Below are 21,915 nucleotides of genomic sequence, written 5' to 3'. Positions count from 1 at the left end.
ATAACCATGCTGGCAAATAAAACCTTAAATGATAACACTATCAATGACCTATTTACTATAGTTTTATTCATCGTCATCTTTGTTCTTTTAGTATAGTTCGGATTTAAATTATAAGTATTCTAAATAGAGAATTTTTTAAAAAAAATGTACTTCTTTTATTCCAGAAAAATGTAACTATTTTTTTTCTAGAAATTATTGCATTGACGAAAATCGAAAAGATTTATTTTTGTAAACCTTATTTTATAACAACATTTTTAAGTATATATTAAACCATAAAAATTTTTAGACAGATAGTTTTTTCATACTCAGTTATCTAATTTTCTGTATTCTTGTAGTAGCAAGTATACGTGTAACACAAAATATGTAGTCTATTCAGTTGTCTAATTTCTCAGGTTTATCTTCTTTATTCTCAAAAGATGATCTTAAAATTAAAATACAATTAATTTAATTATTATAAAATACTGACCGCAGATGGAAAATATGGCAAAATGTATTTAGATTTAATCTTTTTAACTTCATATTCAATGCGTAAATAGTAGCACAACAAATCGATAGCTCAAGCTCAAAGGTAACATAAACAGTCAGAATAGAAAAATTTCGTTTATTTTTTCCAGCTGCATAAAAGTAGGTATAATTTTTAGGTTTTATTATTTTCTTTTTTGGAAATATTACTAGAATAGAAAATAAAACCTCTCAATGACAAGAAAGGAAAAATTTATTTATTTTTTAAAATACATGAAGGTGGAATGAATAAAAAGCACAGAAAAAAAAAAGAACTTTTGGAAGATAAAAGAAATAATTTATCTGTAAAAATAAAGTATATTCAAAAACGATTTGAAGACAAAAAATTAAAAATTTATTCATTCATACAAATTTGGAACCATTGTAAATATAAGAAGTACAAAAAAAATACTTTTGGAAGATAAAAAATTTATTTATTTGTAAAAATAAGCTAAAATAGAATATATTCAAAGACTCTTTTGGAGACAAAAAATTAAAAAATTTATTTATACAAATATCTAACAATAGTAAATATAAGAAGCACAAAAAAAATTTTTGGAAGATAAAAAAATTTATTTATTTGTAAAAATAAGTGAAAATGGTATATATTCAAAAACGCTTTTGGAGGCAAAAAATTAAAAATTCATTTATTTGTACAAATTTGTAACAATAGTAAATATAAGAAGCACAGAAAAAAAAGAAAAAAACAACTCCTTAATAACAAAAAATGAAAAAGCAATTTATTTGCTGAAATATGTGAAAAAGGAAAATATAGAAACAAAAACAAAAGAAGAAACAAAAACAAAACAAAAAAACTTTTTGAGGACAAAATATGAAAAAATCACTTATTTGTTAAAAGATGCGAAAATGAAAAATATTTAAAGAACAGAGAGGGAAACAAATTTCTTGAAGAGAAATGAGAAATTCATTTATTTGTAAAAACTACGCTTATTTCTATTAATAAATTATGTCTACGGCAGTTGATGCGATTGACTAAAATATAATGAGGACTGTATCTCTCAAATTTCCTCTCTTGTGCACAAATTTAAATGAAGTGAAATGTTCCTATTATTTTTTCTTTTTATTTTAATTCTTAAAGAAACATTAATGATAAAAACTCCAAAATAAATAATTACACACAATAGATAAAAAGTTACGTCAGTAATTAATCCCTATCTAAAAAAGATAGGAAAATCTTTTCGTAATATTTAATAAAGTTGTCTATCTATACATTAAAAAATATTTTCCACAAAAGTTAACATCATAAGATTTTTTGTCTTAAATTATTGAAATTACGAAAAAAATTTTAACATTTTTTTTTCCAAATAAAATTGAAGTTTGGCATGAATCTGTCATTTTCAATAAGTGCTAATTGTTATTTTTAATAATTAAAAGAAGGCAAGATAGAAACTAAATCCTTTCGAATCTACAAGTAGTTTTCTCCAAACGACAGAAATCCGCCAAAAAAGACGCCAAAGAAATCATCTGTTGGCTGCGAAAAGGGAAGAGAAATCATGAAAGAAACAAAACCATTTCTGAGCATTAGGGTTGCGGCAGTGACACTGTAACTCGCAGTGAAAATGGCCGCAAAGTTTTCCCGCAATGTTGGATTACATGCGGTTATTGTTTTGTTTATATATTGGATCAACGCTCACACCTGTTTAGGATTTAAAAAAGGTAAGTGAACCTTAATCTTCCATGCCAAATTGCATCCTGTATCATCTTTAATTTTAAAATATCAGCTGTTATCAACCAAACATTATTTCGTTCTGATTTTGAACTACCTCACTACGGCTCTGACGTAAGGACTGCATTTTATAGATCGGTTTACTATTAGGAACCCCACCCCCTTGTTGTGTAAATAGAATTTTGTAATTAAAGTTCGCTTGGAGATTTTTTTTTTAAAGAATGTTTTGATTTATTGATCTATTATTGTTTTGTCTTGATCATAAAGATATATGGAGATGTTGTTAGCACTCTGAGATTTAACACTGTAGTATGGGAAAAAATTGTGTGTATTATTATACTCGAAATAAAAAGAATTAAATTAGCTTTCTCTATCTGCATTGAATCTAGATTTCAGTTCAAATTCTAACCTTCACGGTCAAACATGAAATACGAGGAAATTCCCTCCTAGAGTGACCTCAAGCTAGAATGTAAACATCAGCTGTTGAAAAAAATCTTTTTTTTTTTCTGCTTTTATTAGTTACTTTTCATGTTTTAGTCAACTGCTAACTTATCAGATCCATTTACAACAGGAAGTCCTACGGTTTTTTTTTCTAATTATTTTACTAATTTATTTTATGCATCATATAATTACATTTTTAATGTTGCATGTCAATTATTTGTTAAGAAATTAATGCAGAATAAAAATCCCTATTACCCAATTAACAATTATCTAATCGAACCTGTAATTTTTAATCATTGCTGTGCTTTTCAATTTTGAACTTATCAAGATGTGCTTTTTCATGCTTAGAATTTTTTTCCAACAAAGTTTTTCAGATGATGCTGTTGTTCACGTATTTGTCTTTAGCCTTGATACCTGCCACTTTATACTCTTTCCAAAAAATTAATTTTCAAAAGTTTTAGCAAAATGTAAATTGAAAAATCGATTATTAACAAATATATTATTATCATTGGCGAGAGTTTAATCACACCAACTTATAATCAACTGCTTATCATATTTATATGTTTATTTTATTGTAGTTTGAACATCATTAGAGGTAGTTTTGGTGATCATTTAAAATTGTTCTTGCTTAATTGAATGAATGTAAGACAGTTGCCGATTATATTGTGTATATATTCTTTTTATTTTAATTAACTTTAATTTACTTTACTTATGTTGCTTTATGTTAGAATGTAACTTAATGCCTAACTTAAATCTACTAATTTATACAAAATGTAATGTAAATTTTCTCATTTATTCTCTCCCTTTTCAGAAGATTATAGTAAAATTATGATAAATGAATATTTTAAATATGTATGCCTAATTTATGCTAAATTGTAAATGTAGAGTAAAAGTGCAATGTTAAATTAAGTTAATTTTTTTTTCATAGACATTTAATGTTTGTGCAATCTGTTATCAAATTTAATATTCTTGTTAGGGGTTACTTATAGACATGTATTGGTATTCGAAAGGCTTGAAAATTTTTTTTATTCTTATATAATTATGAGATCATAAAATCTTAAATTAGAATTTATCAATTATCACTACATAAATTAATTTTCATGTTATTTTTCCTCTTGTTTGCTTTTTATGCTAAAATTGAAAGGGGGAGAAGTATTTTCTGAAAAGTCTGTGCACATACTGCACAAAAATCCTATTCTAAAAGATGAGATCTCGCTAAGGCGACAATTTTCGGAAAATGAAATTTTTTGTTATTAATGCACAAAGGGAACTTATAGAACAGTGGTTTCCAAATGGTTTTCCTCAGAACCTTAGGGTGACAGCAGTTCGGGAATTAGTCATGATTTTCGGAATTTGGCATTAAATTTAAATCCCATTAAATATTTCTTATTTATTTAATATTTCCATTATTTTTATTAAATTATTTAATTAAAATAATTGTATGTAAAGAAAATTCAAAACAATATTTTTTTTCTCTTCCTAATAACAATATAATGAAGGAATTACAAAAAGGATGTATTTGTATTGAATAAAAATAATCAAATTCAACAATAATGAAGTACATATATGTTTCTTTGATAACCATTCCCAATGATTATTTTCTTTAATTATTGTTTTTATTTTAACGGAAGCTATATTTCCGCTCATTCAATTTCAGTTAATGCATATACTAAAACTAAATAAAAAACTAGATTAGATGCCGCCTGTGAATTCAGCTGTTTGACATAAAACACAATTTTTAGACTTAATATTGAGAAAATGATATGATTAAAAAAAAATTTCCTTCTCCGTTCATTTACTAAAGATTTTTAAAATAATTAGTAAAATTTAGATCAGTACATATTATGGTAATAATTAATTGCAATAAATTATTAAATTAATTTAAATAATTAATTCTAGAACATTCCTACTAGCTCTAAAGGCATTAAGTGTTCCTTTTATTCACGATCAATTAAAACTGGAAATAAAAAAATTCTTATTAGTTCCTATATTATCAGTTCCATGATTGATTTAAGAATTTCTAAATAGTGAAAGCAAGCAACTGGCCTTATAAACAGCTCAGCTTACAATAATTCCTATAAACTACTACTGTTTTATTGCACTGGAACTTGAATGAAAAAAAATCGCATCCTTTTTTTCTGGTCTTTAATTTGTTTTAACAATATAAATATTATTCTTCAGATTTTGGGTTATAAAGTAATTTTAAATCAGGAACAGGTGGGGTTTCTTTTTAAAATTTGTTCTAAATTAGAAATGAAAAAAAAAAAAATAAGCAATATCTTTTAGAATTAGAAGTAAGCTCTTAAGAGATAGTAAATACCATTTCTTTTCTTAGAACTCAGATTATATCCTTTAAAATCTTATCTTGAATTGCTGTCATATAGCTGATTAGAAAGGAAGACCAATACTTTTTCTTCTTATAAGAAATCAGTAAAGCTTTCAACGGTTTATCTTGTTGTTTTTATCTAATAAGTGAGAATAAAAGGTTATGTTATTCCCATTCCTCTGTCTTTCCACATCTCTGATAATTTTTTTTTTAAATTTCTTTATACGAGTAGATATAATTGTAAACTGTCAAAGTTAAAATTATAAAAAAAGTCTTCCAAGATTAACTTCCACTCTAGAATTCGAAAATACATACAACTTCTCATCCATCGAATTTTTGTGTAGCTCTTTAGATAACTCTTAATGGTAAATTTTTTCACCCAACTACACAAGTAATTTAAAATTTAGAGAAAAGGGCATTCGGGTAAACTTATGTAGTAAACCATGTACTTTCAAATGCGGGGGAAAAAATGTTTATCGAATTCCAAAATAAATCATAACAGGAATAAGCCATAGAAAAGTTATCCTGCAATAATTTCTTTGCATTTTGATATTTTGAAGAAATTATTTCAGCATTTGAAACTTCATGGTATACTCTAGGTTTACCTGAACTCACTATTCTCTAAATTTTAAGTTTTAAGATATCAATAGAGGTGAAACGATGGAGGTTTACCTGAACTCACTATTCTCTAAATTTCAAGTTTTAAAATATCAATAGAGGTGAAACGATGGAGGTTTACCTGAACTCACTATTCTCTAAATTTTAAGTTTTAAAATATCAATAGAGGTGAAACGATGGAGGTTTACCTGAACTCACTATTCTCTAAATTTTAAGTTCTAAAATATCAATGGAGGTAAAACAGGGTTTGCCTTGATAAGTTTCTCTCGCTGTACATCTTCCCTTTTAAACGAATAAACCAACCATAGCAACAATTTTACTTGACCCCAGTTGGGTACAAGATTGGCTCGATATGGGTCCTATATTCGGATGTCTAGATTTTTTAATATTGGTCCTAGAATGGATTATATAGGGCCTACATTGGCCAATGTAGAACTTACATTGGCTAAATAATGGATATAAAATATGGGGTGAATCCGAGACAATTCTATATAGGACCGATATTGGTTGTAATGAGGGGTGAATCGGAAAATTTTATGTAAGGCCAATATCGGAAAAATAAAGGTCCATTGAACCCTTGCTGAGCCAAGATACATGAATATTGGCCCAATGAGGGTCCAAGTTATTTTGCTGTTAGGGAATATTTTATCTGTTTCGAAACCAATACGAGAAATAATATTTTGTCTGTTTTGAAAATAGTATTATTTTAAATGATTGTTTTTTTTCTTCTTTTTCTTCTCTTTATTTTTAAGGGAAACATTCCCTTTTTTAAGTATTTAAAAAACTCGGATGAATGAAGAAACGGGCCGACAGTTCATTGGGAAAAGTGTACTGTAAGAAGATTCGGAGTGTGTTGTATAATATAACATCGTTCAAATTAGTGGTATCTATATTATCGCATATATGAATTAAGCTAAGTTGAATCCTATTATGGTACTTCATAAACATAACACGCTATCAATTTCATACCTCATCATCTTCGAAAGAATTGTTCATCTTAATTTAACACTTTATTGAGGTTGCAACGAGTTTGCACTGTTTTATGGTACAGATATTATGATTTTTCTAAGAGGGTAGCGGAAAAACAGTAGTTGATCGATTAAGTTTAAAGTCTAACGCAGAAGAGTTTTTAAAGGTAAATTTTTTTCCAAGTTTAAAAAATATTCAACTTATTTTGCAAAAAGAAAGGAAAAAAAAGGCATTTTTTTATGTTTGTAATAAAATTAAGAATAATAAAATTAAAAACAAGAAAAATTACATCATAAATCACAGCCTTAAATATATCTTGCGGCGCCAGATTCATTTCACAATTTGTGTTTAAGATAATTTTTGTTTTTGGTAAAACAGCTACTTAACAGTTTTACTTTTCTGTTTTTAAAATGTTCGTTATGTTGTATGTTGCCATTTGAACTCTTATATTTTTTTCTGCCAATTAGTGAAAAATGTTTTTTTTTCTTCTTAAATCATAGCATGTCTAAGCTGATGATAGAGGATTTTTGAAACACGTGCCGACGCCATCTGCCTTAGTGACTTTTGACCCCCACCCCCTTCTGTACATTTTTTATTCTGCTCTAGCTTCTCCCGACAGAAATTGTTGAGGATGCTTTAGCAGTATTCCCCCCTTTTGCAATAAAAACGACATAATAGAGGTCGTTATTGTTTTAGCTATGCTCAAGGTTAGTAGTAAAGCTTCTATATGAATAAGCTTGTGTGACATCCTAAAAGAAACAGCATTTTTTTTTTCTTCTATTATGTTATCTTTCAATAGAGTAGCTTTCTTTTTACACTTATTTGTTCAATCTTTGGTCGTTTTTCTTTCTTTTTTCTCTTACGAAAAGTTTAATTTAACTGTAAAAAAAAATCATATTCTTATTTTTTATTAAAATAAATGTATTTGCGTATAAAACTAAACTACGTGAGAAAAGTGCAATGTATACCACCTATATTGCGCTCATATTGTTGCTTTTTTTTACGTTGTTAAGCTATATTCGTATCTACCACAAAGTGCATCCTTTTCCCCCCTGTAAATATATTAAATTTTACTTGGAATGAAGTGATCAAAAAATATACTTAGAAAACGCTCAAAAGGAAATTTTTTGTTGTTGTCGCTTGTTATACATAGAAATATAAAATAAATATAATTGGTCTTTACTGTCCTTTCGTTACATTAAATGAAATATATACATAATTTTTGGTGTTCTTTTGATTTCTTTATCCAGCAGTGTATTGATAATGGTTGTCTTTTAATTTATTCCCTCTTAATTTCAGAGTTGGTCTTATTATTATTACTGAAGTGTTCATAAAGATAATTGTCAAAAAGTCTCAGATAAAGAAATTGTCAAAAATTTTAACTGCGTTCGGAAACAATAAAATAGTTCTTATTTTTTTATAAATTAAAGTTTAGAAAAAACTTAATCAAAGATAGAGATATAAATATAGAGAGATATGAGGTTTTAAACATACGATGCAGATTAACATCGTAATTGTGAAAAATATTAACAATAGCTAGATTTTTATTTGTCAGAAATTTATAGTGGAGGGGACAGACGGTAGAAATTATAGTGGTTTTGCCCAAAAAATGTATGCTATGTGTTTATACTACGAATGGAAACTGTAAATTTTATAAACATAAAATTAACAAACCCTGAATTAATATCGTTACAATTAGTACACGAAAACTAAAGTAAAAAAAAAAAAAAAAAAGACAACGTGGCTTCAGTTTAAATAACGTTTCTGTAAACGTTCTTTTTATACCAGAAAAAATTAATTTTGTTTCCATCATATGAAAATATGCTTTTTCTTAATATATTATAGACATTTAAAATACAGTTTCAAAATGCAAATAAATAAGATATTTTTCTGTATTATTAATTATCCTGTAAAAATAAGATGTTTTAAAATGCCAAGAAATTCATTTATTAAAGAAATCATCTGTCCTTAGAGCTATTAGACTTTTTCATTCTCTTTTTGATGTTATCCAAAAATAGATTCTCTTCTGAGAGCTTTACTTATCATTTCCAATTTGGCAAGATTTTATAAGTCATAGTGATTTTGATTGAAAAAACAGTTAACATCTGATTACTTAAAAAAGAAACCGTATGCTTACTTATTGTTATTCGTGATTCTACAGTTCGAAAATATTCGGTTTTGCACGAAAAAGCCTTTTTTTTTTTAATTTGGAAAATTTAATCTTAGTTTTTCAAGAGAAAATGGCAACGAATATGTGGCATAGAAATTAAATATGTTCCGATGATTTGAAAAAACTTTTATTTGTATTAGACGAAATGCAAATTATATAAAAAAATATCCTACTACTATTTAATCATAAGTTTTGAAAATACTTTTAATAGTTGATGACAGCCATTTTATAAGGCTGATAAAAGGTTTGCCATCAACTATTTAACTACTAGTCTACTACATTTAACTAGTTTGTATTTAATTTTATAAAATTGCACAAAGAAAGTTTTTTTTAAAGAAATCAGGCTTTAGTATATATTTTCTTTTAAGTGACAGTTTTTTTTTGGTTATTATTAAAACATTTCCTACCAACGGTTTATAATCTTCAAATTAATAAATGTACCACAGTGACGTTCCCTATTTGTTCTTTTCCTTATTCTTTTAGCGTTCGATTTAACTTTTCATTAGTTACGCTTAAATTTAATACTTGGCCGTATGTAATGGCTTAATTTTTTCCTTACTTTCTGCTTAATTCTGTATAGCCTCATTTGACGCTTTTGCAATTTAACTGTACATTCAATCCAACCTAAACAATCTGACCTTTGAAGCCCTTGTGAAGAAAGGCAAACTCATTGCTGGCTATATATTATTTCTTCTGTTCTTTTAAAATATTGTCTCGCATTTTACATTAACTGTTCTCATAAATCTTTAAACGTAGCGTCGGTCATATTGATAATGTTGTGTGCTCCTCTTGCTTAACATTCTTTTTGGAAGCTATGTCTCCTCGGAAAATAAAAAAGCCACAGTTTAAGTGCCTTACTCTTGAAACAGTGCGATGATTTTAAACTACATAAATAATCTTACCGTCATCTGGGCTTTAGAACGGGCGAATAACTTATATATTTTAAAGTTATTTTAAACTTTCTTAAAAATTGCCAATTTGGCGACATTTTTACTACCTAGATGAAAATTATCAAAATCACTGCCTTATTCTCCGTTTTTGCAAACTTTTTATGAACCCAGATAATGCAGAATAGGTGTATATTTTTGAATATTAAAAAATTAGACAAAACTGTGGCATTTCTCCATATAGACGTTTTGCGCCATTTTCAAAATATGCATAGACCGCGCTGGTTTTAGATGGGCTAAACTCGACCCGTAACTGTTGCAAACTCACAACAGTTATGAAGATAGTTTATTATTCGCAAAGAAACATTTCATGTGACGACGAAGCCTTCGAAAAACAGCCTTAAATAGAAGCCATGTATCTTAATTATTTGAAACCATTCTAGTAATAACTTTTACCATTATTATAATTGCTTTTACCATTAGTAGTAAACAGACTGTTCGATCTTTTTTGACTTTCTATTTTTACTTATTTATTCTTATTCAAGGCCTTTCGTTTTTTAGCCATTTTATAGGACTTAGTTACTTATACTAATGGCACTCTAATAACTGAGGGTTTGTAAACATTTTCACGTTTTCAACATAACCTTGACATAGAGCATGTCTGCCGTGTAAGAGCATTTACGTCTTTTCGGTGGGTTTCTTGGAATTGTTTTTGTGCTTACGTAATATTATTTTACATATTTATATATTGAATGTTTAAGTCCATGTCTTATTACCGATCAAAAAGAATGACATAATGCTAGAGCATTTTTTTAATAGAAAGATAAATAAATAAAAATGCTTAGAAAGTTTTGGTTTCTTAAAAATACGACTATTGTATCTTTATGTAAGAACGAGAACTTTTTTTTTACTGCGTTAATCGTAATGAAGTAGACGATTACCTAGATTTGAAAGATAATCACCTGAACTTAAAAAAAAAAAAAAAAAATTAACCTAGGGAATACAGATTGCGAGAATCTTTAAGAGGAAATAAATACGAAGTAATTTTACTCAGTAAAGAGACTTAAAATGATTCAAATAGAGAACGTTTTTTATCACTGTTTATTACTTTTTTAATTTTTAAAAATTTCACTATGAATGTTAAGATTTAAACCTGCAATTAAATCTCTCTATTTTACTACTTTCGGTTGACATCTACTCGAGTTCAAGCATAAAAAATAAGGATCTCTCGAAGAAAAAATGTTTTTACAGCTATAAATAAATAATATTTTTAAAAAAAACTCGTTAAAACTGTGAAATTATGATGCAAATTTATCATATCAACAATTCAACTAAGTCGATGCATTTCTATAGGCAGTTTTTTTTTTTTACTACAAGTTTAACAATTCTTGAACTAATTGTCGAATCTGAAATTTCTTAAATTAAAACTAATAGATATAGTTAGCCCAATCTAGCTCACATAAGAGCACAGTAATTGTTGTTTCCTCTTAATATGTGTATAATATGTACAGGGAAAACACTGGGATTTTTTTTTCCAGATTTAAGTGGCAACCCTGAAATTGGAATTTGGAAGAAGAAAAAACTCTAAGTTTAGATCATAAACAAACCTGACCCTTCTAGCAGTCCAAATTTTAACTCTGTAATTGCAGACTGCAGAACGGCCCTTATGGTATTTTTTCCAAAAAGTTTAACTATTAATAATTCTCGAACAAATTTTGGAATGTTAAATTTTTCTGTTACTATCGTAATATCATTGCACTTTTCAACACACCTAAGTAATTTCAAGTTTCTGATCCTTAATAGTTTTTACGCTGCAAAATGAAATCTAATGTCAAGTTAAACACCCAAAACAGCGTCGGCCCTTACTATTTTTTAATAGAGAGAGATTATTATTAATATAACAGTTTACTGTTATAGTTGCATTCATCTCTATGCTCTTTTTAAATTATAAATTCTATTGATATTTTAAAGTTTATTTTAAATTTATGGTATCTTTCTCCTGTAATGATAAAAAAAAATATTTTTTCGGGTGTTTTTATTTGATTATTTAATATGATTGAGATAATAGTTTTTTTTTTATTTTGTCTGATTAACAAAAAAAAAAAAAAAAAAAGAAAGATTTTACCCGTGTTTTGTTCTTTTTAAAACTAAATAATTTTCCTGCTACCTATACCTTTGTATTTGCTTATATCATGCGCATATAACGCCATTCACTGATTCATTCAAATCTTTGTTTATGTGACTTTTATTGTAGAAAAGTTTTATGAGGCATAATTCAGGCACAGGTAATATGACCCTGAAATAAATACTGAATTTATGACAATGATTTGGTGAATCATCGTGAAAGGTAAATTAAATCGGTTATTTTTAAATCTCTAATATTATACAGAAATTAAAACATCTCCCCACCCAGGAAATGAAATAAAATAAGCATTTTTTTTTAAAATTTAAATTAAAATTGCTTAAAATAATCCTCAAACAAATCATTTCATTACTGTGTGGAATTTTAAAATTAATTCTCTCAAAAGAGAGATTTACTTGATTAATAACTCGAATTGGTTTCGAATCGAATTTTCAAAAGTTAATAAAATTATTAGTTTTTATGTAACTCCAAAGGAAGGATATCACTTTATTTTACTTAGTTGCAGGAATGGCAAGTTCATTCCACAGTGGAAAAAACCGTCCAGAAGAAATGGTTTTTTTCCAACCCAAGTGGGACGCTTTTAAAATAAGAAATACCAAACTTTAAAGCAATTATTCAAACAGTTTATTATTTCTATAAAGTTTGAATAATATTATTAATTTTCAAGTTACTTAATATGTCATTATTATAGGTTAAAAGCTAAGACGTTCAGTTCAAAAGGGAAACAGTAACTTTTTTCAGAAATTCATTTTACTGTTGCTCTTTATTATTTTACATGATTGAATGTAATAAAACCTAATTTTATAACTGAATTAAGAACTATTAAAATACCTTAATCAATTTTTATTAGTACTATTAAAATACGAAATCAAATACTAAATATTTACACTACTAAAACCTCATACTGAATTTACTATTACAAATAGCATAATTTTTATAATCTAATGCTATTAAGTATGAATACTCAAACCGACTACGTTTTCTAAAAGCCTTTAAAGGTGCTTTTTTTTATTCGGGGTATGTAAAAAGTGCTTAATTTTTTAACTTTAAAAGATAAAAAATTAAGCAAAAAGAGGTTTTTTCTTTGCCGTATCAATTGTTGTTCTAAATTACATAAATTGCATGATTTTCACAATTTTCTCTGCGATATTTATCAGAAACTAGTTATTTTATCGTGATTATTTGAATTTTATTCATTTTATGTTTATAAATTAAGAACTTTAAACTATAGAGAAAAAAAATATTGCATAGATCCTAATTATGATTTTTTTTTTTTTTTTTTTTTTGAAAGTGATTGAAAATGTTTTTTGAGAATTGTTTTTGAAAATGTTTTTTGTTGAAAAATCTGACTACGCGCCGTGCTAGAACACATAAAATATTAAAATCACGCATAAAAACTAAAATAAATTATTTTGTGCTGTTCTTTTCGTAGCTAAACAAATGTATCGGTAATTTTTAGTTTATTTAATTTTGTTCAATTTTTTTCTGTTTTTTTTTTTTTTTTTTCAATTTTTTCCACCGTCCTGGAAAAAACAGGTTACTTCCGGTTCAAAGGCTAACGCGGCTTAGTTGCACTTTTTTAAAAATCTTTTTTTCGAACTTGATACTTCCGTGGTATTACACTTTAAATTCCATGCTAAATATTTGCTAAAACTCATCAAGCTTTTTCCAGCTACCGGTGAAAACTTTTGAACATAAAATTGTATGTTAATCTGAATCTTTCAGACAAATATTTATTCATTTTTATTACTTGGCATTTACTCAACAGATTAAGACATTGTATACATTTTACTACCAATGTACGGGTATTTGAAAATCCCGTCGTTTTAAAAGTACTGTTATGCTTCTGAACTCTTCATGTGGCATAGCTGCTCTTTTTTTTTTCTTTGAACAAAATTAATTTAACCTTTTACATAACGCTTTTTGTTAGATTTAATTTTCTACTACTGCTATGTGAGATTTGGTATTATGAAATTATTATCAGATCCATAATTCTAGTTATTGTTTAGTTAGATAATATGTCAGGAAGATAATTGCTTAATAGATTTTATAAAAAAAACTTTTACTTTGTTGTATTTTCGAAAATTTTTATTTATACCTAATGTTAAGCCTTTCAATTCAAAGAATATATGCTTCATTTATCATTTAAATACCTTAATTTTAAAATGATCTATTATTTTTGTACTTTAAGGAATTTTTTTTACTTCAGTGATAATTGATATTTGAATAAAATGGCACTTTGGAGCCCTATTCATCTCTATGAAACAAATGCCCCCCTTTAAAGTACATAATTCCTCGCAATAACAGGATTTAGAAGAATTTTTAACAACGTAATGCATAATGGGTAAAAGATTTTATTTATTTTTAAAACTAAATTAAATAATCGCGCAAAAAACAGTTGACTTACTAATTTGTGTTAGTAACCGTATTATTTTTATTTAATTATTTATTTTTAACGAGAATTATCATCAAGCAGAGTAAAAGTAACAAAATAAATTATTTTTTTCATCCGAAAAAAAAGGTGGAGTAAGTACATTATGGGTCCCGCCTAAAAGGAAAGCTTTATATTTTGAAATATTTTTTTAGACTATGATATTTCTCGGAATTATAAAAAACATGGTTACAACAAGTTATCAAGGACAACTATTTTATTACCAGTGATGAACAGACATCCCATTATTAAGGAATTTACGCTAACAATGCTTAACTTCGTAACCTTGTAATTTTGAACCCTACCTAGAAGTCAAGGGAACTCCTGGATCAAGCAGTGAGACAAACTATCCTTCATGGAAATCTTTTTGATGGAATTAACCGCATTTGCATTATAGGGAGAGGAAAACCACGTAAAACTCCTGCGGTGAATCTACTGGTAAGGAGAATCTAACCCATATTCCATCTACCACTCAGGATAATCGCGTTAGCATTCTAGTCGGTGCAAGCTGGGAGCAGAATTCATATCCACCAGTCATCGCTGGGATTCGAACGCGGCTCACATCATTGGGAGTTGAACCACCGTGGCTCTGGGATTAATAATTTTATATCCGTCGTTGAACAGCCGACCCAATTTTTGGGTTTACGACTACTAATGTACAACTCCGTAGCATTGTAATTTTGAGCCAATCCAGAAGACAAGGAAACTCCTGGATCAGTACCCCCAGAGGTATTGATTTGTTATGGGAACATGGAGGACTTTGCGACTCGACATATTTAACGTGCATCAGTCACCATTTACTACACGGAGAATCTTCGATTGGCAGGGATCGAACTCACGATCTCTTGGACATTGTTCCAGTGCCCTACCAAGCAGGCTATCCCGGCCCTTGGGACAAACTAGCCTTCAGATAGGATTTTTTGATTGAACTAACTCGAAACCCATGACCTTACTACCACTGGAATATTTTAAATCAGCACTGTGGTCTGTGTGTCGAATTCGATTTAACCAGCCATCGCTGGGATTCGAACCTGGGTTAGGCTACGTCACTGGGAGACGAAAGCTCTATTCTTTGAGCTATCGCGACCCGAAGTACTATTACTAAAAAATGAAGTACTATGTTAAACGTGGCCCATAGTATCGCTTGTTAAAATAAGTGTTTTACTTAAAACTTAGAGTTTTATGAATCTAAAAATAATTTTTGATAAATGTTATAACAGTTTTGTAAAGTCATATTTTTAGCCCATATCTCCATATCTCTGCGATTCATGTAGCATCATTCATTTAAATATTTAATACGAGTCATTCCATCCTATTCTTCCTCACGTATTTTGTCGTATTTTCTTCCAATTCAAAGCCTCACCGGCATTTCTATTGTGTCTATCTCTGCATGTCGTTGTTGAGGACTCCAGCCGCGAGACTAAATTTAGTGCATCTCCCCTCTCTCTGTTCTCCTTTTTCCTTGGTGTTAAACGCGAACTTGGATGTTCGCAGCTATTTTTTTTCTTCTTTTTATTTTTTAAAACCTTCTTTCCGTTCAATAATATCGAGTTCTGAATGAACCCTTCCCAGAAGGGGAGAAATTCTCCTCTGAATTAGGTCATTGATTACCCGGTGAACATTTATCTGAACGGGTCGTGGTTTTTTCTGATCGGTGAAAAATTCTATGTTGGCGCCGACTGTGCAACGCTGTTGTGGAGGAAATGCATCCTAATAACATGTTTTCCTATTACCTTCCCTTCAATGACTTGATTACGCTGTGTACACCCGCGCGGTAATGAAAGATTGAATGGAAACACCTAATGTTTGTACCTCCTCCTGCTGTGTTTACAGATAGAATTCAATGTTATGAAAACGCTCATTTGTCTGTTAGTGCATATTTTGATCTCTGATGTTTAAAAAGACCTTCATTTGAGTTAGAAATGTTAATTATTTTTTCTTACATTTTAAGTCTGCCCCGAGGTTTTTAATTTGTTTTTGCTTAATGATTCTGAACTGTTCAGTTGCGGCTCTCTTAGTAATTGTTTTAAAATCGTGATTTTTTATGCAAATATTGATATTTTACTGTACAGTGAGCAAAATAAAAAGCGTGCCACCTTGAATATTTTTTGAGCTAGTGAATTTTTTCGAACTTTATTGAATAAATAGTAAAAAAAAAAACAAATATTTACTAAAAGTTATTTTTTGCGTGGAATTATCTTCGGATAAAGGAATTTTATAATTGTGTGCAAAATTTTTTCAATTCAATTGAAAAGTTCTCGAGCCAAGGCGAAATGCAAAAAAAGTAAAATTAACATTAAGAGGTTCAAACTTTGGACCGCTGTCCTGATCAAACTATGGGGTCCATGTTTTGCTGCTATCCTCTATATTTTGAGGGTCAGAAATCCGAATCCGCCTGAAAAAAGATATGTTAAATCGGATAAAATACGTTTTTGTATCTGTTTTCGTAACTGAAAATGTCTGCACTAATTAATTGGCATAAAGATCACGATCTTGAATCATTAAGATTGAGTCCTAAAACTTGGAGATCCGTTCATTAGATCAGAAGTTATTCAGGCTACTAGCTGTAATTATTTTAACGCAATTTTAATTTTAAATGCAACCTAAAATTCAAAACATCAACCTAAAATAAAAATAAAGAACTTGTTTTCAAAATTTTAATAAATCTGTCGAAATTTTAATAAATTTTATTTATTTATTTTTTATCTGGAATTTGGGCTGCAGTCTGTAAAGATCGGGCCTAAATGTGCTCTTTATTATTCTTTTCAAAATTGATTTTCATAATTTGTATCACATTTAAAACTAAAAAATCTGAGGGTTAATTAACAAATGTAATTAATAAAAATTTTTCTGTTACTGCTTTGAGTCACGTATTAGTTATCGGCATAATGTATATATTTTATATTAGAATAAATGTTTGATTGTACACATAAGAAAAAGGGAATAGAATGAATGTGTTTTATATAACCGCCTAATGTTGTCAAAGTAAACATTTGATGGCAAAATGCCCGTGTTTAAAAAGAACAGCTGACAACAGCTATGAAAACATCAGTGATCTTCAAGAAACCACGTTTCTTTATTTTTCTCGCTTCAAGAAAATCCTATTTGGAAAAGTTATGTATCCGTCTTTTTAATGTAAATATTTGGTTAACGTAATAAGAAAGATGAAGCTCTTTATGTCTTCCTAAAAATTGACTACATCATAGTAGTCTATAAGATGGGTTTCTTCTAGGTACCTTTAAAAACTAATGGATTGGATGGCAGGGCTTAAGCTTAAAGCAGGATTTTTGGGGCGTATCTGATATTCCAAGTGGGCTGATCATTAAAAAATTTATGATAAACTTAAATTTTTATCGTAGTAAAATTGTTTAAGGCAAAATAAAGATGAAACAAGTTTAATTTAACAACTAGTATTTGCTTCAACTTTCGTTGCAGAAAATTGTGCCGAAATTTGTACGTATGCATTTCTTCCGTAGTCGAAGCTAGTTGTCATAAGGTCGAAAATTGAATCTCACATTATACTAAAAAGAAACCTTTGATTTTGAAATTTTCTACACTTCGTACCAGCTAATTAAATGTTTTTTTTTTCCCTAAAGAAGAAATTAATGAATATTTTTAAAAAGTAAAAATGATTATTTTAATCACAAAAATTTATATTTAAAAAAATTTCTAAATTGAAATGGAGATGCGTTTCATTTCATTTACCATAAATCGCGGCATTTGTCGATTCTGATGGCAATCGGGTTCGACAGTCACACGCAAGACGTCGCTTACAGTTTCCAATTAAATCTGATTTAAATCACGTGGTTAGGTATAATCGCTTCTCTTCTTCTCGAGTTGCAAGTACCCAATTGTCTCCTTTGTTTCCATGAATGACTTTTAGTTAAATAAAATTATATTAAAATTTAAAAGGTTTTAATCATAATGGCACATCAACTAAAAGCAAGTTATCCTATTACTAGTACCATGTACAGTTCGAAAAAAAAAGAAAAAAAACCTCTAGGCCAGGGGTGGCGAACCTTTATACACCAACGTGCCAATTTTTCTAAAAAATTGTTTAATGAGGTCATAGACGTGCCGTCAAATAATTTTGACTTCGTGATTATTTGGAAAATAATAGTACTAAATACTTATTAATTATAATAATCAGCTCAAAACTCTTTATTTACATTGAAAGAGAAATACATTTTGCCATGTCTTAAAACAACTTAAAGTAACATTAGTGTGAATTCTGTTGTTGCAGATAACTTATTAAGTTGTAGGATGTTAGTTTAAGCAGGACAGTTATTATTATTATTATTTTTTTGCTAGTTATTTATTGTTAGCTTGTTTTTTATGGTTATTAATTGTTTTTTTAGCATTAATCGTTAATTCTTTTATCAATGATTGTTTATTGTTTTGTTCGCTTTTGTGAATTTTATTTTAATTGTTACATGTGCTTAATAGTGTAATAACATTTGTGTAATAATAATTCATAGTGTAATAACAATTGTGATCGATGGCGTGCCCAAAATATTGTGTCGCTTGCCATAAATGGCACGCGTGCCATTGGTTCGCCATCCCTGCTCTAGGCCATAGTGATTAATGCAAGTAACTGTTTATTCTGGTGGCTTCCGATAATTTTTTTAAAAATAAACTGGAAAAAAAAAGTTTCTTGTGATCAATATTTTATAAATACAATCTTAAAATGCAAAGTAAAAGAATTTGTATTATTAATATTCTTCGTGTTCTAAGGCATCTCGCGATATTTTGCATGAGTTGCATGTTTAGAAAAAAAGCTAATAAAAAGGGCGGAAAGTAATGTTCTGAGAAACCTCTTTCATTTTTTTTATTTAAAAAAATCAATGTTTTCCATTAGTATCTGCGAGTTAAATCAAGAATATTCTTTCTAAAATTGATCATAACTTAAAAATTTTCCTTGTATCAAATTCTTTAAAAATTTTCTCCATTAGTTTTCCGTCTTTATCACTCCCCATTGTGTATTTTTCCTTTTTATTCTCGCCATTCCCGTTTTCCGGAAGAAAAAAGCGAAAGTGAATTTTCCTGTTCAGCCCTTTGACACAATTTATATCGTTAGGATCGGTGTACGTTGCTTAGCAATCGAAGCCTGGTTCTCGCCCTAGTTCTTTTGCGATGTGGTGGTTTAGAAGGAAAAAAAGTCTTGCTGCTTTTGTTTTTCACTACATGTTGTTCAATTTGCCCCTAATGTTTCAATCAATCCATTTACTACACTTAGTTCACTAAAAGTGAATATTTATAAATCCTATAAATGTCTTAATTATTGTTTGCATTTTTTGTTTTTACCGCATTGTAAAAAGGAAGTATAATTGATAATTTTAAGGGATTATAATCAGATTTTAAGCTGCTGCTATTTTAGTATTTTCCTTAATTGAACAAAGCTTCTTATTTTGTCTAACGTTCTGTGATTTAAAATACGTTATTAATATTTCTGATTTTACTTTTTCCTCCCCCCAAAAAAAGCGTTTTTTTTTTTTCTCGTTTGTTTTCAAAAAAGAAAAAAAAAACATTTATTTTAACTCAACATTAGTAAAATTGCATTATGTTGAAAAATGACCAAAGCTTTTGAAATTTTTTTCTATTTGTACATGTCGTTATTTTTTATCAGTGGGTTAAGCAAAGTTTATAATATAGGAAGAATTATTATTCAAGTGTGTCGGATTACCTTCGAGTTTTGTTGGGAGAATAAGCAAAAGTTTGCTGCATATTTAAATGGCAGCCATGTTTTGTTAGAAAACAATGTCCTGAAACCATGATATTTTTTTCCAAATATGGTTGCTTTATTGTCAAAGTATCGAGCGCTTCGCAGGTTCGTATCCCCGTGGTGGCTATGTAATCCGTGTACTGCTCCCAACTCGCATCGACTACCGAGCGAAAGACAAATATTCTCTTTATCAGACGGATCATGAGGACTTTTGCTATTAGACTTACTATGCAGAGCTTCGTGGTTTTCTCTCCAGGCATCGCAATGTTCGTTTGTTTCTCCCGTAAAATAATTTACGAAGCGAGTTGTTGTCCTAATGTTTCAGCATAAAGAAAGAATTCTTGTCTTCTGGGTTACTATACTACGGAGTTTGACATTGATATAACCACAAATTTGGTATGGATAAACTTGTCAAGGTTAATTCAATAAAATTAATTATAAACTTAGAAAATATTTTTTGACCAGTCTTAAAAATATAATTCTAATAATTTTGAAAATTTTTATGTAAAATTTCTAAGCCAATAAATTAAATAAAAAAAAATAAAGTTTCTTTTTTTTTTTTTTTTTTTTTTTTTTTTTATCCTGAACTTATAATGAATGAATTTTGCATCTTTAATCAAATGCTGAATCTTATTTTTATTAAAAATATAAGCGGAAAAAAAAAAGGAAGTGAGGCTTCTTGATTTTCGGGGATCTACTATCTGAAAATCACTACCTGGTTGTGATTTCCTTCTAATTTCATTCTCGCAATGTTGAAATAGATAAAAAAAAAAAAAATTGTAGTTAAAATTATATTATTTCGCATTGATTTTTCTTGAGTCAAACAAAGTTCAAAGAATAATTAAGTGTATCAATGGCTCGTTCAATGCATCTCTCAACAATTTCTTGCAAATAAATTCATAACTTTCCTTTATTAATAATTAACTCAAAAAGTCACAATCTTTAAATTTATTTGTTTTCAAATGAATAGCATAAGCAAGGCAATTCATATAGAGAGTGAAAACAACGCGTTCTTTTCTGCCCCAAAACTCGTCGTGTGGCCTAACATGACCCTTCCTGACTCATACTTCCGGAAAAGAAAAAAAATATGAAAAGACTCTCTTTTTTAAACCACATGGCGACCTTCGGACAATGTTAGAACACGACTTAGACGCGATTACTTTTTATGAATAGCAAAATGTTGGTTGGAATGAGTTTTACTTGTAATGCAATGCCTGTTTATAGACAAACTCATTAGCTGTTGAGATAAAAGGCTGGTAGCTTGATGAATTAAAGCTAGATTTTGAAAAGAAAATGTTAACGTCTCTTCCAGGCTTAAACGCGCATCATAATGTATCACTTTTTGCAATTGTTGAAGATAAAATGCAGCTAGCGTATTGTTGGCTTTTAAAATTGAATGCAATTAAATGTATGTTTAAGGCCTTTTTTTTTATTTTTAAAAAAAATCCGCAGCTACTAAGGAAATTTCTGCCTTAAATATCTCAAAAGATTTATTATTATTTTTTTTAAAGTATGTTTAGAAACTTTAACTAGACTGATAGATATGTTTAAGCTAGGTTTTGAAAAGAAAATCTTAACGGCTGTTCAAAACTTTAATGTGCATCATAATTTTACAATTGTTGAAGAAACAGAATTGTTGATGACGTTTTTAACAATTATTTTATAAAATAAAACGTTGAAAGTTCATTATTGGCATTTCAAATTGAAAGCAACTAAAAAAATTTTTATGTAATGCATTTTTTATTGAAGAAAAATCTGTAGCTTTTATTTTATAAAAATGAAAATGGTGTAAGATATCAATAGAAAAAAAGAACTACAGTTTTCATGATAAATGAAAAGTTTTATTTATTCTTATTTTTAATACATATTTGAAAAGTTTCTCCTACGCTGCATTATGGGAGCTCATAAAAAAGTGCAAAAATTGAAAATTATTCATTAATTTTAACGATTTTCCTATAAGTGGAAAATTCTCGCCAAAATTGGTGATTTATTTTAAGAAAAAAGTGTATTTTTTTAAAAA

At 28.5% G+C, this 21,915-nt stretch overlaps 1 protein-coding gene across 1 annotated transcript in view; it reads left to right on the top strand.

Moving 5' to 3' along the window:
• The first annotated feature begins 2,018 nt into the window (after positions 1–2,018).
• LOC107441299 (zinc metalloproteinase-disintegrin-like MTP8) overlaps positions 2,019–21,915 on the top strand; it is an 89,832-nt gene continuing 69,935 nt past the window's right edge. Inside the window, exon 1 of the mRNA XM_016054510.4 lies at positions 2,019–2,178. Coding sequence (XP_015909996.1) covers positions 2,082–2,178 — 97 coding nt within the window. The 5' untranslated portion in view covers positions 2,019–2,081. The remainder of the gene's footprint in view (positions 2,179–21,915) is intronic.

This window comes from Parasteatoda tepidariorum, chromosome 2 (genome assembly GCF_982258835.1).
Source record: "Parasteatoda tepidariorum strain Cologne lab strain chromosome 2, Ptep-v5.0, whole genome shotgun sequence".
Taxonomy (NCBI): domain Eukaryota; kingdom Metazoa; phylum Arthropoda; class Arachnida; order Araneae; family Theridiidae; genus Parasteatoda; species Parasteatoda tepidariorum.
This window is presented reverse-complemented; position numbering and strand designations above follow the sequence as displayed.